A 13,811-nucleotide genomic window follows, 5' to 3' on the forward strand; every position below is an offset into this window, starting at 1 on the left:
TTTCCCTTTGCGGTTTCCGTTTTCGCTATGAAATCTGTATCAATGATATCGGAACAATGAACTCGAATGACTTTCGAATAGCTATAAATATGTTATAAGAAGAATGAAATAATTCGATGACAGTAATCTGAATTCTCTACATTTATTTAAGATAAAAGTAAATAGTAATGTCTTTCTTGTATCCGATTAAGGTGTAATAATTGCTCCCCTGTTATTTTCTACTCTATTTGTACTCAAAATAGTGGTTTGCTCAGGAATCTAATAATCCTTAAGGTGACAGATACGACCGTAAAAGAAATTGGATTTATGTAATCATGAATGTGTCGATGCACATGGATTCCGAAAAGAAACATAAATGATATCTTCTAATCGATACAAATTACAACCACATCTCTCTTAGCTACTCATCAAAGGTATGCACTAAAACACGCAATTTTTTCACATGAAATAGCGTTACCTTAAATATGAAATATGAAAATTACAAATATCAGGTTACATTCAAAAAGCTCTTGTTGATATTTGTCAAGAACACGGTTTAACTCTTTAAGGAATAGACAGATCATTATTATCTTTGTAAAAATACGTTGAAAACTTCAAAATACTTCATAGTTTGAAATAATATCTAAAAAGCATTGATGCAGAAACAATTTAATATATATCAAGAACCTATATATATCTATCAAAAACAAGAAATCGATTTCTATATACATGATATATCAAGTTAGATATCAAAAATAAATATATTGATAAACCAACCGTGTAACAAACGTTAGATATGGAAATAAAGAAAAAAACGGCATGTAAAATATACAGTCTTATATCCGTCAAGTAGATGGTTTAGTATGCAGATGGAATCACAGTAATACTTTAACATTAATATGAGGCAATCATTTATTGGTATGCATGACAATTTCTCGAGAGGTGCAACTGTTTTCAGTTTATATGCTGTTTCTGACAGATCCTTTGTTATATATGTTAAATTTACACACAACATGTCTTAGCTAAGCTCATTTACATCTGGTAATGACAACATGAAATTACTGATAACCTTTTCTTGAACTGTTGATGTATGTTCTGGATTTTTTTTTTTATCACACTATTATATTGAATAACGATCTGTTTTACATACTAAGACTGCAATTAGTATACCGATACTTGCTTCTTATACTTTATAAAACAAACAAGCGTGTACAAAAAAGAAATAAAAGCTGTTTTAAACCATATTCGAAACGATAGTGCTTTGAATGGTCTATATATGAATCAATGTGATTTGCATACTTTTTCATTTTAATTACTGAAAAACAAAAATCAATAGTTTCTTCCAATTTAACTTTACTTTGTGTACTTGGAATCGAGTTTCAACAATGTTTCTGCATATTGAGCTTATAATGCACATAAGTATAGCACGCAAGATACTGTAGAAGGATTTCAAAAAAGGGTTTGGTTTTTTTAATTGTTTTTGATATCAGTATCTGGTCGGTAGAAACTTGCAAACAATCAATGATGGTTGAATCAATGCTTGTAGCAGTGAATTGTAATTCATAGTATATAGATCGAAATTCCGGCTGGATATATTGGTTTTGAGCAAACCAGTGTACATAGTGAGGTGTGGTCTACCCCTTCTATGGTCATATTGAGCTTATCCAGTTTAATTTATCTGTGTCAAAGGGGTAACTTTTCCTCGGACAAACGTGCGATGGTTTGCAGCATGTATATAGTCATTATGTTGATACAAGGAATACGGATTAATTTTGGTAAAGCGGCATTCACAAATATCATAGCACTAAACAACATTGTACGTTATGACGCCATGTTGTCCTTGTAGCTGTAGCCATTAAACCAAGTTCAACCAATCAAAATGTTTTTAAAAAAGGTCCTGTGCCAGGTCAGAAATGCATGTATGACAGTTGTAATCAAAAAGTCCGTTTCTATGTGATTTGGCGTTTGTTTTTGTTGCAGTTTAGTGTTTCTGTTGTTAATTACCTTCCCCTTATAATCATTGTGTATCCCTCGGTTATTCCTTGAGATTTGTATTCGCCTAATCGATTAATGACTATTGAACCGCCGTATACTGATGTTGCCTATATTTAATTTCACGGTCTTTTTTTTTTCCTCACAATTGTCATTTGGAATATATGAATATTATTTTTCTTTGCACGGAAAACCAACATTCCCTTCCGTGTTTTGAAAATATATTTGACGAAATGCCTAACTGTCGAACAGTTTTTTATGTTTTAAAGGAACCTTTAACATTAACACATTGAGCAAGTATTTTGATTTTGAAAATTTTGTTATGGTCAACTTTGTTTATTTGACCCTCATGCATCTATTTTTGCAGCATATATTTAGTTTAAATAACTTGAATTTAAAACAAATATATCATAGATGACAATGTATAAGGCAATTAATATCGAAGAACCATGGTCATTTTATAAAGAATTGAATAAAAAGAATTACATTTTTTTTAACAAATATTTTAGGAGTTATTAAAGAACTTAACACCGAAAAGTTTACTACCCCACATAAACCTCCCCTGTCATTTCCCTTTGGTAATTAAATGGAGATTACAGTTTAGAACATTGAACAATTTAGGTGAACAAGATGTAAACAGGAAATAAAGTTGAGAATGGAAATGGGGAATGAGTCAAAGCAACAACAACCCGACCATAGAGCAGACAACAGCAGAAGGCAACCAATTGGTCTTTTATTGCCTTCCAAAATGAAAGTGAAATTCTTATGACTATTCAATGTAATTAGAAAATTGGCAAATAGATATATGTAAACAGTATATAATATAAAGAGGAAATTTGCGAAAAGGTTTTACAATGTTTGAAGTATTGTGTTGTAAATTATTCAAGGTGTGATCGCCATTTTCACATTTACAACTTTGGAAAAATGTGCATGTTATGTGTGTCCTGATAAGTCTTTCTTCTATCAATTTGCATTTGTATTTTGAATCAAACGTGTTGTATCAGTCAATAAGTATGTTTCAGGTAAGAAAATTGTAGGAGAATAAAATTTGCTGTCCACAATTAACCCTTCTATTTTGTAAACCAAATCGCCTTCTTCTTTGACCCATCGTTCACGCAAAAAAAAAACATTTTAGCAATAGTAAAACGGTGAAACATATATTTTAGATCTATAAAATGGAATAAAACGATCGTAGAGAAATCAACATTTTCTAATAGCACGTCCTTTACTTGATATATGCTAATATTGTGTAATATAACCATCTGTGGTCTTTGGGTTTCATGTTAAAGGATATCTATTCTTATATAACACGAAATGATAAATATATTGAGCCAATTTATTGTAAAATGTAATGTTTCATTTCTTGTAATTTAAACATGAAATTTACTATATTATATCAAATGTGGGAATTTGGTTTGAATTTGTCAGCTAATACCAATTTAATAACAGTGAAAATCGTTATTTTAAAGGGACGATATAAACCAATAAAACAAAGAATACGACGGATGTAAATTTTTTAAATGAAATATGATCATGGTGTTCAAATAACCGCATTTAACAAATGTTGTATCGTGACAATTTCAAATACATACAAAAGTGTTTGATATGATCTTTTGTTCCTATTTTCCTTAAATGAATTTAATCAAGATCTCGGTGAAATATTAATATAAATAAATGGTAAATCACAGTTAGGTCTGTTATTTCAAAGAAAAAATTTCATTTCTGGGGATATAAAATATATGAAATATCATCGTGTAATAGCTCTTCCGCCTACATTTATTGGTGGGTTCGTGTGAACTGAATGTTATGTTAGAAATTTGCTTACAAGATAAAAACATAAGTACTTATCGGATGTTTTCTTATAAAATGAAAGACGATTTATGAAATACACGAAGAGCTGTTGAGAAAACTCCATTGAACAGACCTATCTAAATGAATATTTGTCATTGGGTTTCAAAAATAATATCTTCTCAAAGTATGGTTTAAAAAACTCTTTCCTAAAATATCTTCTGAGTAGTTTTTTTTTTATTTATGAGGAATGTCCCTTTGTTAGGGAAAAACATGTAATCAAACCACAAAATGATAATAAAGAAATACTTGTATACATTTGTAGATCCTTTAAAGTTTCGCTAGATGTTACCAATTTAGAAAATTTAGGGAATCAAATCAGAAAAGATATCCACTAGGCTGATCTGGTTGAAAAAAATCATGTGTCCAAAAACTTTTAAATCATTGATCGATATATATGTGCCCTTCGTGGTAGCAGATTGATACTCACAGGATGTACACTTCACAAGAAAACGTGAATCGCTGTGCATGTCCCTTTATGAAACTAGTGTGTCAATTTGAGAAAAAAAAATCGAAAACAATTGAAACAAGAATGTGTCCCCAGTACACGGATGCCCCATCATCACTATCATTTTCTATGTTCAGTGGTCCGTGCAAATGGAGGGAAAACTCTCATTTGGTATTACAAATAGATAGGTCATATCAAAGGGAACATGTGTACTAAGTTTCAAGTTGATTGTACTTCAACTTCATCAAAAACTACCTCGACCAAAAACTTTAACCTGAATCGGAACAACGGACGAACGCGGATGGACGAACGGAAGAACGGACAGACAAACAAACAGACGGATGAACGCACAGACCAGAAATCATAATGCCCATAAATGGGGGAAAAAATTATGCGAATCGGAAATAATTTTGATATTATTTGACCTTGAAACAAAATGAAAACATATTGTCAATTTGATTCATAGCAGCCTCAGGATTACATGTCATGATTGAAATATCAAACATGAGTCTTAATCTGTCATCGTATCTATATAAGTAAATTATTGATATGTAATAATTATAAATAACTTATTTGTTATTTCAGAAGTTGTTTAGGCTAATGAATTTTCATTCGTAAACCGAATTCAAAACAAAGTTTAATAAACTATATATCATTAACGCAGTATTGATCACATTATTGATCACATTGTTCAAAAACGGGTTCACATAAATGGCATATTTTCTTCAATGAACATGTCAACACAGTATGATGGATCCTTGTACATGTAGCCCTGTATTTTCGAATTCAATGCAACATGGTAAAAGAGATGCTTATAAAGATTGTTTACCAACTTACATTTTGAGCCCTTGTCAATCGAGTATTTTTTGTCTGTAAATATATAAATATGAAATAGTATGTCTAAGGCAAAATTAGAATATTAAAAAAAAAAATGAAAGAATTTGAAAAATTAAATGGGACGACAAAAACTTTAGGAAAAAGTATGGAAACGGTTAAAAATTAATTCCGGCTTATTTTTTTTTAGATTATAGATTATAGATTAGACCGTTGGTTTTCCCGTTTGAATGGTTTTACACTAGTAAGATTTGGGGCCCTATATAGCTTGTTGTTCGGTGTGAGCCAAGGCTCCGTGTTGAAGGCCGTACATTGACCTAAAATGGTTTACTTTTTTTAAATTGTTTTTTTGGATGGAGAGTTGTCTCATTGGCACTCACACCACATCTTCCCATATCTATTATGATGTTCTCCGTTGTTATATGGTCACATATATTAATATTCGATGATCGAAAACAAACGGGTAAGCTTAAGATGTCAAAGAAAGTTCAAACTCGAGTGATTTATCACAGTAGTTGTATGACTGATATAGCCTTCAACCCGATTTGGTTCAAACATCACAGATCATTGATGAATAGAGAAGATTGTGGCCTTGCGTGCAGTGCTGTAGTTTGTACATCTTTTATAAATATTTGCATATATGCCGGCTATTTATAAATTGAGTTATATGGTCATACAGGAACAGAAATTGGAATAAATAATATTCTAGATGTTAGCAGTGATTTGGATGATAATCTGGCTTAATATTACTAGAATATTCAGCTCTCACCTTATGCTTACTCTTTACAAACAAATGTTTTTTCTATATCACAAACATAAATTATTCTAATTTACCATTTGCACGTCTTCAAACTGACCTAACACATTTTTTTTTTAAATAAATTGATGGATGATATAATCATTGTAATATTTGCGCAGTCACAATACCATACCAAAAATTCTGAAATATGCCCAATTTTAAATGAGCTTTTGTCATGTTTGTGTACCAATGTAAATGTCTTTTGCTTAGACTTCTCACTTTGATATGCAATTATTAATTTGTTATTGCCGTAGGCAGGACAATTTAATTACGAGTGCATTCAAAGTATTACATAACGCATATTACGAAGGAAATAAATCAAGTAATTTTATCATGCGTTTCTTTTAATATGTTTATATATTGTATTTTTTGTCAACAGTTTGAAAATAAATCCAAGAATAATTGGCTAGAACCCGGAATTTCTAACCAATTTAATTTCATTTCTATAAAGTCAAAGGATGAGATTGCTTCGGAAACATGCAAATCATCATAGGAATTAAAAAGTGCATCATTTAATAATTTGCAAAATAAGAAAATTGTTGTAATAATTTGTACCATTCTGCACTTTGCATGCCGCCTTATAAACTATTGAAAAGAGTTTTGAAATTAACCTTACAACGCCATAGCAGGAAATGAGGACAAAGAACAAGTCCACAAAACGAGATGAACAATACATCAAAACCTATAAGCTAATAATGCGCAACATGAATCCCACAATCAACATGGTACAGGATGTGTGGTATGGCCTGTTTATGTTTTTCATTTGACAGACGTGAAACCTACGTGAAAATTTGACGTTACAAATTCACACTTTTTATATCAAGCTATTTTTGATACTTCATATTTGGAGATTGGTTCATCAACTTTTTGCTCAGACGCTGGTGACGTTTTACAAAGTCTGAGTAGCGACTGATATCTCTTTACACGAATGAGTTAGGAAACGTACATCCGGCCGTATGCAGATGAAGTTGGATATATTGCTACTAAAATGGTGAAATTGATAATATCAAAATTAAAATAGTCTCGTTTGTCTTAGATTCAGGTTATGAAATAAACTCATCATAGATACCAAATTCTAAATTTTGTAAACAGTTAATTTATAAATATAACCATATCAATGATAATTCATGTCAGCACAAAAAGTGCTGACTACTGGGCTGGCGATACCCTCGGAAAAATAAATCTCCACCAGCAGTGGCATCGAGCCAGTGGTTGTAAATAAACTCATCATAGATTCCAGGACTAAATTTTGTATATACGCCAGACGCGCGTTTCGTCTACAAAAGACTCATCAATGACGCTCGACCTAAAAAAAAGCGAAAAAGATATATAAAAAATGGTACGAAGTTGCAGAGCATTGAGGACCAAAAGTTTTGCTAAATCCAGCTAAGTTAATCAATGCCTGAGGTAAAAGTCAATTTATGTCAACAATCTTTTGTTGTTAAGCAACACGTAATAAATTATGAAAAAATAAAATTTCGAAGCATACGAGTTAAATTTAGACAATGTTCCACCAAATACCGAGGAACAAATTATATACATCTATAGGTCAGACTAAGACCCTCAACAATCAGCAAAAGTTACATGGTAGGTATGTTATGGACTGTAGGGAAGGCTTTCAAACTCTGTCCAATAATTACATTTGGTAGGACATTTGTAGAAATATTTTATTTTTAAATACAATTTGAATAATATCAATAACAGTTCACTTGATTTATGATATGTTACGAATTGTGAATCTTTAAAATGTAATATTCAGGAGTACACACAATATATCCGGTTAAGACATGGAATGTATTTCATTGACATTTTGTACATTGAAGTATAATGATTATGCTTAAGGATTGCAAATTTTAAAACTACTTGGTGTGTCTTGTTGATGATGTTCAGGTGGAACGACAAGGTGTTTCATAGTGGAATATCTTTGTACATTTTTGATACAAACTTCTTTTTTTTTCTTCTGTTTTCCTAAGGTTTGTTTTACTTATAAAGTCGTAATAACCTCTTTAAATTATCAAATGACCAATAACGTTCAGGTCATAATACCATTAAAGAAGGTTGTTTTTTTCACTATCGTCCGCATTCGCAGCTTTCGGCCCTGTGAAGATAGGTATTACGATAAAACATTGTTAGATGGGTAATCATCTAAGGCTTTAATTTTCTGAATGTATATACGAAAGATTGGTTTTACACCTGAATGTTCAGATATGAACTCATGTGAATAGTGTATCTGTTTATTTATTAGATAAGTATCATGTCAAAACTTAGATTAGAAATATTCCTTATTTGATGATCAAGTACACTGATATCATGAAGATCACGAATGTGTTCAATACACGTCCAATATTGATTTTTTTTTAAATATAATTTAACATCTAACATGTGTAATCTTTCGCCTCTCTTTTGATACTCAAAGTTAACATCTCGTGCACTTGTCCAATAATATAACTTCTATGTTCCGATAGTCATGCTCGTGTCTCAACTGTCCGAGAGTATTTATATGAAACAGACGGTTTAAACATTCGGTGATTAAAAGACAAAAATATAATTGGATTCAAAACGCTGTTCAAGGGAGACAATGCAGTCAGAATATCAAACCATCCACCATAACCAATAGTTCCGTATAAGTTTAATAATCCTGCCAAAACGTATGGCATCCAGCAGAACATAAAAGCTACAAAGAAAAACATTTACTTTAGAATGATTTTATAGGTTATATAATTGAAAATGATAAATTAGTTCATATATTTTTTTTTTTTAATGTAACCTATACTCTTCTTCAAACAAAAAAGCATCCAGTCATGTCTTCATATAAAACAAGTAATAATATGCTTCATAGCTCATGAAGTAAAAAAAGTATTTGCATGTGTTTGTACTTTTTGTGATTTTGCAAGGTGTCATGTATTTATTGATAATACAAAAATATTTGCACTGATTTTTGTCTGTCATGCTTTGCTCGGTTTAATATTTAAATCTTTGATAAGTAGTTTCATAGAAATCAAATAAGATGGGAGATGATACGAGAACACCTGCGGGTATTTCTTTTAGACTGTCACTAGACTCTCTAGTATTTAGTTTAAATTGATTGTACTGTTTCTTCTAATAATTCTAGGAATTTTAAAACAAAATGCGTTTTCTTATAGCAATATACAGATGTACGAAAACCAACTAGTATAATAACACTTTCTAGATCGTTATTATTTCTAAATGATCCGTTTCAGTTTAACATACATTTTAACTGTTGTTTAACGGACACAGAAATTATGAAAAAACAAAGTATGCATATACTAAATTGATGTAAAACAGCTTTCCAATTTATATAATGTTCAATTCATGTTGTTTTAATGCAAACGTATTTGAAATAATGAGTACGTTGCTTAAGTGGGTTTTAAAATGTTTGTTTTTTCAGTACATACAATATGTATTTTGGAATGTATATCTTTCATCGGTGGTATGGAGCATGCGTTTAATGTTCGTGTTATTACAAATGTGAAATATATCTTAATATTTTCCCGTGCAAACTGCCAAGTAAAAATTGTATTTTAACGTTTCTAAAGAACCAGAGGAGGTGTTACTAATAAGTTTATTGTAGCCTTATGCTACCGTCCCCTTGACAAGTGTGTTTGTCTCGAGGTATTGTAGGTTATGATAAACCTATTGATAACAAGAAACAAAAAACAATATCAAATAATTTAAATAGATAAAACGGGCTTCCGTATATCTCTTTTATTAAGCAACTGCGTTAACTATTGCTAAAATGGCCAGGTTTTATAACAAAATTGAGGATATAACCTGTAAATATACGATTAAAACTTGATAATTATCGCAGTTTATAAAAAACGATTTCTTCGTAAGTTGGTTAATCATAACATCAACTGAGACGAAAAGTAATCTATTATATGCAAGTGCACGTAAATATGTACATGTATTGACTTTGAAACTTTCGAGTAAGAAATAATAGATGAATTTAGATCTCGTTTATAGGGTTCCTATATCAACAACATTTCCATACAGTTACAGACTTTGAAAAGTGACTGCTGCAAACCAAAAACGTTAAGAGATGTATTGCTATTATTTTGCATCAAGTCGTTTTCTATCCGGCGCAGCTCATATGGAATACTGTTCATGAGCATTACATGCATCATCAAATCCTTATGACAGTCTTTGTTTTAATTAAAAAACAACACATATAAAAGGGACATACCTTGGTGCAGGGACATAACTCTTAAAGTTATTCATGCGTTCATAAAAATAATTTTTAATCGTTGTATTTTAAGCTCTTACCTAAATATATTGCAAATAATCTATGAAACCTAAAAGCTTAAAATATACATGATATATTTATAAAAAGGGTAAACACAAACGTACTGATGATTTTTAGAATTTCTTCCCTAAACCTATGTATACTTCCTCAATTAATACTAAAACGACTTGTTGTACTATGTGCAATGTACTCACTTATTCCGACTACAAATGTAATGATCGTGCTCCTCCTATTTGCTTTTGTAAATGTTTTTGATGTTTGTGTTGACCTCAGTAAATCTGAAAATGAACGTATATATATTGCTCAGTAAAATGTGAAACACAGGCGAATACGAAATGTGTTTGATGTTTGTGTTGACTTGAGTAAATCTGCAATAAAATTTATATATTTTTTTAATATAAAATGAATACGCTTTACAACTATACACAGGTGATAGTTATGTCATTGACATTAATTACCTTATATCTCATTATATGTGTGAGTAAAAAGGATTTGTCGTGTACCCTTTGAATATGTTGAATGACCAGATATCTTACTCGTAACGGTTTAAAAGATGTTAATCAAGATAAGCACATTTGACATATCATGTGCGTGCCACAAGCCGACTAACGGAAGAAGATAACTCAGACCACACAATTTACTTAGAAATCTCACACCTAATGTGTTGCGTGGTATTTAAATTTGACAGCTCGTACCACGCATCATAATAACTATTAAATGGGAAAAAAATTAATTACATGTTACCTTGTTCCCTAAAACCATTGTGTTTTTGTCCTTTTAGGCGTTGACATAATAGGAATACAATCATTCCATAACATAGGAATATCAATACAGCGGGAATGAATAACAGGAGGAAGGCATTGGATACTATTACTACCTGAAAAAAAAGCATCAATATCAGATCATTTAAAGATGACTACAAAAAAATGCTATCAAATAATGGCGATACAATAACTTATTACAGGTGTGGGTTTTTAGGATTTTTTTCACTGTAAACATCAAGTGTATTTACGCTCCATGTATTTTATACACTAATAACGAAAGTATGGATATCACGATGGTTGCCATTTGTAGACCCGGGAAGCTTACCATTCCGGATTACCTGAGTTATAACTCTTGTATTTGGGAAAGTCATTTTGCTCAACCTAGAGTTTTCAATAGCATGTTGTTATGTAGTCTTTGACTCTTCTTTTTTTTTAATTTCAAGATGTTTACTTTTTGTTTCTTAATTTCATTCCTTTGATAAGTTATATTTGAGATGATATAATGTGCTTTAGCAATTTGAATTTTAGCAATTAAAAAAAAGTGTCATTGTATTTTTCTGCGACCTATGATTATGCATTGTACATATCAATATTGGTTTTGTAACATAACGTCACAATATATATGTAATCTTCTATCTTGTTTTTTTTTTAGTTTTGTTCAGGTTTTTTTTTACATACCTTTCTAATTCCCCTAAGATCTGGAGTACATATGACGCGTTCACATATAGGGTACAAAACTGTCCAATAGAGAACTGGTATACTTATAAGCGTCCCTAGTGTCCAAGGTGATAATACCATTAGCAGACGATAATGTCGCATTTGGCGCACCGTACTGAGAGGTTTAAACACACTGTGAAATCTATCGATTCCGATGATCACTATCAGGTATGTTGAGGCATACAATGAAACATTACTCAGAAAGAACTGTAATTTACATATGGCTGATCCAAGCGCCCATGTTGATGTAAAATGATTGACTGTTAATGGAAGAATGTGAAGAATGCCCACTGATAAATCTGAAATAAAAATGAAAAGTTTGGCTGATTTATTAAAAACAATCATATGCGTCGAATTATAAGTCTTAGATTGATTATTCTCCTGACTTTGGAAATGTTGGAGGAAATTTTAGTATATTCAAACTGGAACATATATGCGATTTGCTCTGGATTATTTAATTTCGACTGCAAATCATGCTTAATTTTTTTTTGAAAATCTGGAAACTATTGATGCCTTCGATTTAAAAAGATAAACCTATAACTATAGTTTGTTGAAAATGTACCAAGTCTGCAAAATAGAAAATATATTCCCTGATAAATCAAAATAGTCTGCGGTGAAAGACATGTATCAATATATTACATTCAACAAGAACGTGCAAGACAAAATTTGGAACACACAAAACAATAAAACGTTAGAGGGTACACAAAAACCTTCGGGATCTAAGCACGCTAACTAGTTACCTTTGCATGAGGGACCCTTAACAAGTGGGAATTGCTTTTGTATCACTTATTTATGATAATTGCATCTGTTCTCTGATATTTTGGATAACGAGTTAATTGCTTTCTTCTATATTGAGTTGAATTGTACTTTCGTCTGCGCGTGTTTTTGTTCATTGGGTCGAGACTGAACGTGTGGGAGTTCCATGCTCGAGTACTTGTTAAACCCTGCGTCTTTCCCAGTCATGCATCTCGTTATTCTTACAATTTTGTATTTAATTTGTCCTACGGGATTTAAAATTAAGAATACTTATTTCTGTTTATCTCTGTTCAATTCATTTGCATCTTTTTTTTAACTCTAGGCCATTCTCTGACGTAGATGTTTAGCATACATATTCTTTTTGTCACACTGAACCCGACAAGGTCAAATCAACCTAAATATCTGTAACATTTGTTGGTGTAAACACATATTAGTTTAACAAATGGAGATTTATAAGCTTAGAAAAAAATGAAATCGATTATTCTCTGCGACAAATTATTACAAATCATAATGGGATAAATAAGCAACAGGTGGAGTGAACATTATTAACATTTTTCTGACATAGAACTGTTTCTAATACGTGTCGCACATCCATAGATTTTTATGATATTCTATATCGAATTATATTGAGCTGTTTACAGCGTTAAGACGCAGTTTGATAAACAAGACTTAATAAAATGTGGGATAATAAATGTAGTTCTATACATTTATAGTAAAAAATATTGAAACAGTTAGCAACTTCGATTTGGAGTGAAATGTTGTGACATATGACATTTTCCTGTTTCAATTTCTTTGTTTTTAAATTAATAAGTTTTTAAGATAATAAAATTCAAACTCCATCGGACAAATGTAATTACATATATTTGGCTGTTTGTTTAAGTCCTTTTTTGTGATATTACTTTTAACAAATGGTAACAGAGTTCATGGTTAACGCATATCAAGAAAATCTATTTTCAAACGCATGAACTTCAGTTTGCCTCAATTGACAGTGATTGTTTTCGAAATAAATTGATATTTACAAAAGACGTTGCATGTAAAATAAATTTATAAATAATGACAAATGTTGTGTATGTTAATCATTTCATTGAACTTACTGCGTTTGTATGTCAATTTTTAGTTTAAATGATTTGTGGTTGTGATAATTGATTCTTAAGTTTGAAGATTTCCAATTGATATACCGTTGTGTATAGATGTAACATATTTCCCAGTTAACTTACATATGTAGGCTTACGTGGGACGTGATTATGTAATATATACATCTAATATTTTAAAACACCCTTTTTATAATTCCTTCTATGTGTTTTAGTAAAAACATACGCATTCCTCTGTGTCGAGAATGAAAACATTATCGAGCAAGCAACATGCGATTGTTTCACATTTTCTTTGGGTGTTTTCCATACTTTTTGGCTA

The 13,811-nt window shown here is 31.0% G+C and overlaps 1 protein-coding gene across 1 annotated transcript in view; it reads right to left on the reverse strand.

Annotated features, from left to right (window-relative positions):
• Positions 1-7,546: 7,546 nt before the first annotated feature.
• LOC139502991 (neuropeptide S receptor-like) overlaps positions 7,547-13,811 on the reverse strand; it is a 41,448-nt gene continuing 35,183 nt past the window's right edge. Inside the window, exons 4-7 of the mRNA XM_071292660.1 lie at positions 11,607-11,944; positions 10,909-11,041; positions 10,359-10,442; positions 7,547-8,574 (exon numbers count right to left, since the gene is read on the reverse strand). Of these exons, the coding sequence (XP_071148761.1) occupies positions 8,366-8,574; positions 10,359-10,442; positions 10,909-11,041; positions 11,607-11,944 (764 nt within the window). The 3' untranslated portion in view covers positions 7,547-8,365. The remainder of the gene's footprint in view (positions 8,575-10,358; positions 10,443-10,908; positions 11,042-11,606; positions 11,945-13,811) is intronic.

This window comes from Mytilus edulis, chromosome 14 (genome assembly GCF_963676685.1).
Source record: "Mytilus edulis chromosome 14, xbMytEdul2.2, whole genome shotgun sequence".
Lineage (NCBI taxonomy): Eukaryota > Metazoa > Mollusca > Bivalvia > Mytilida > Mytilidae > Mytilus > Mytilus edulis.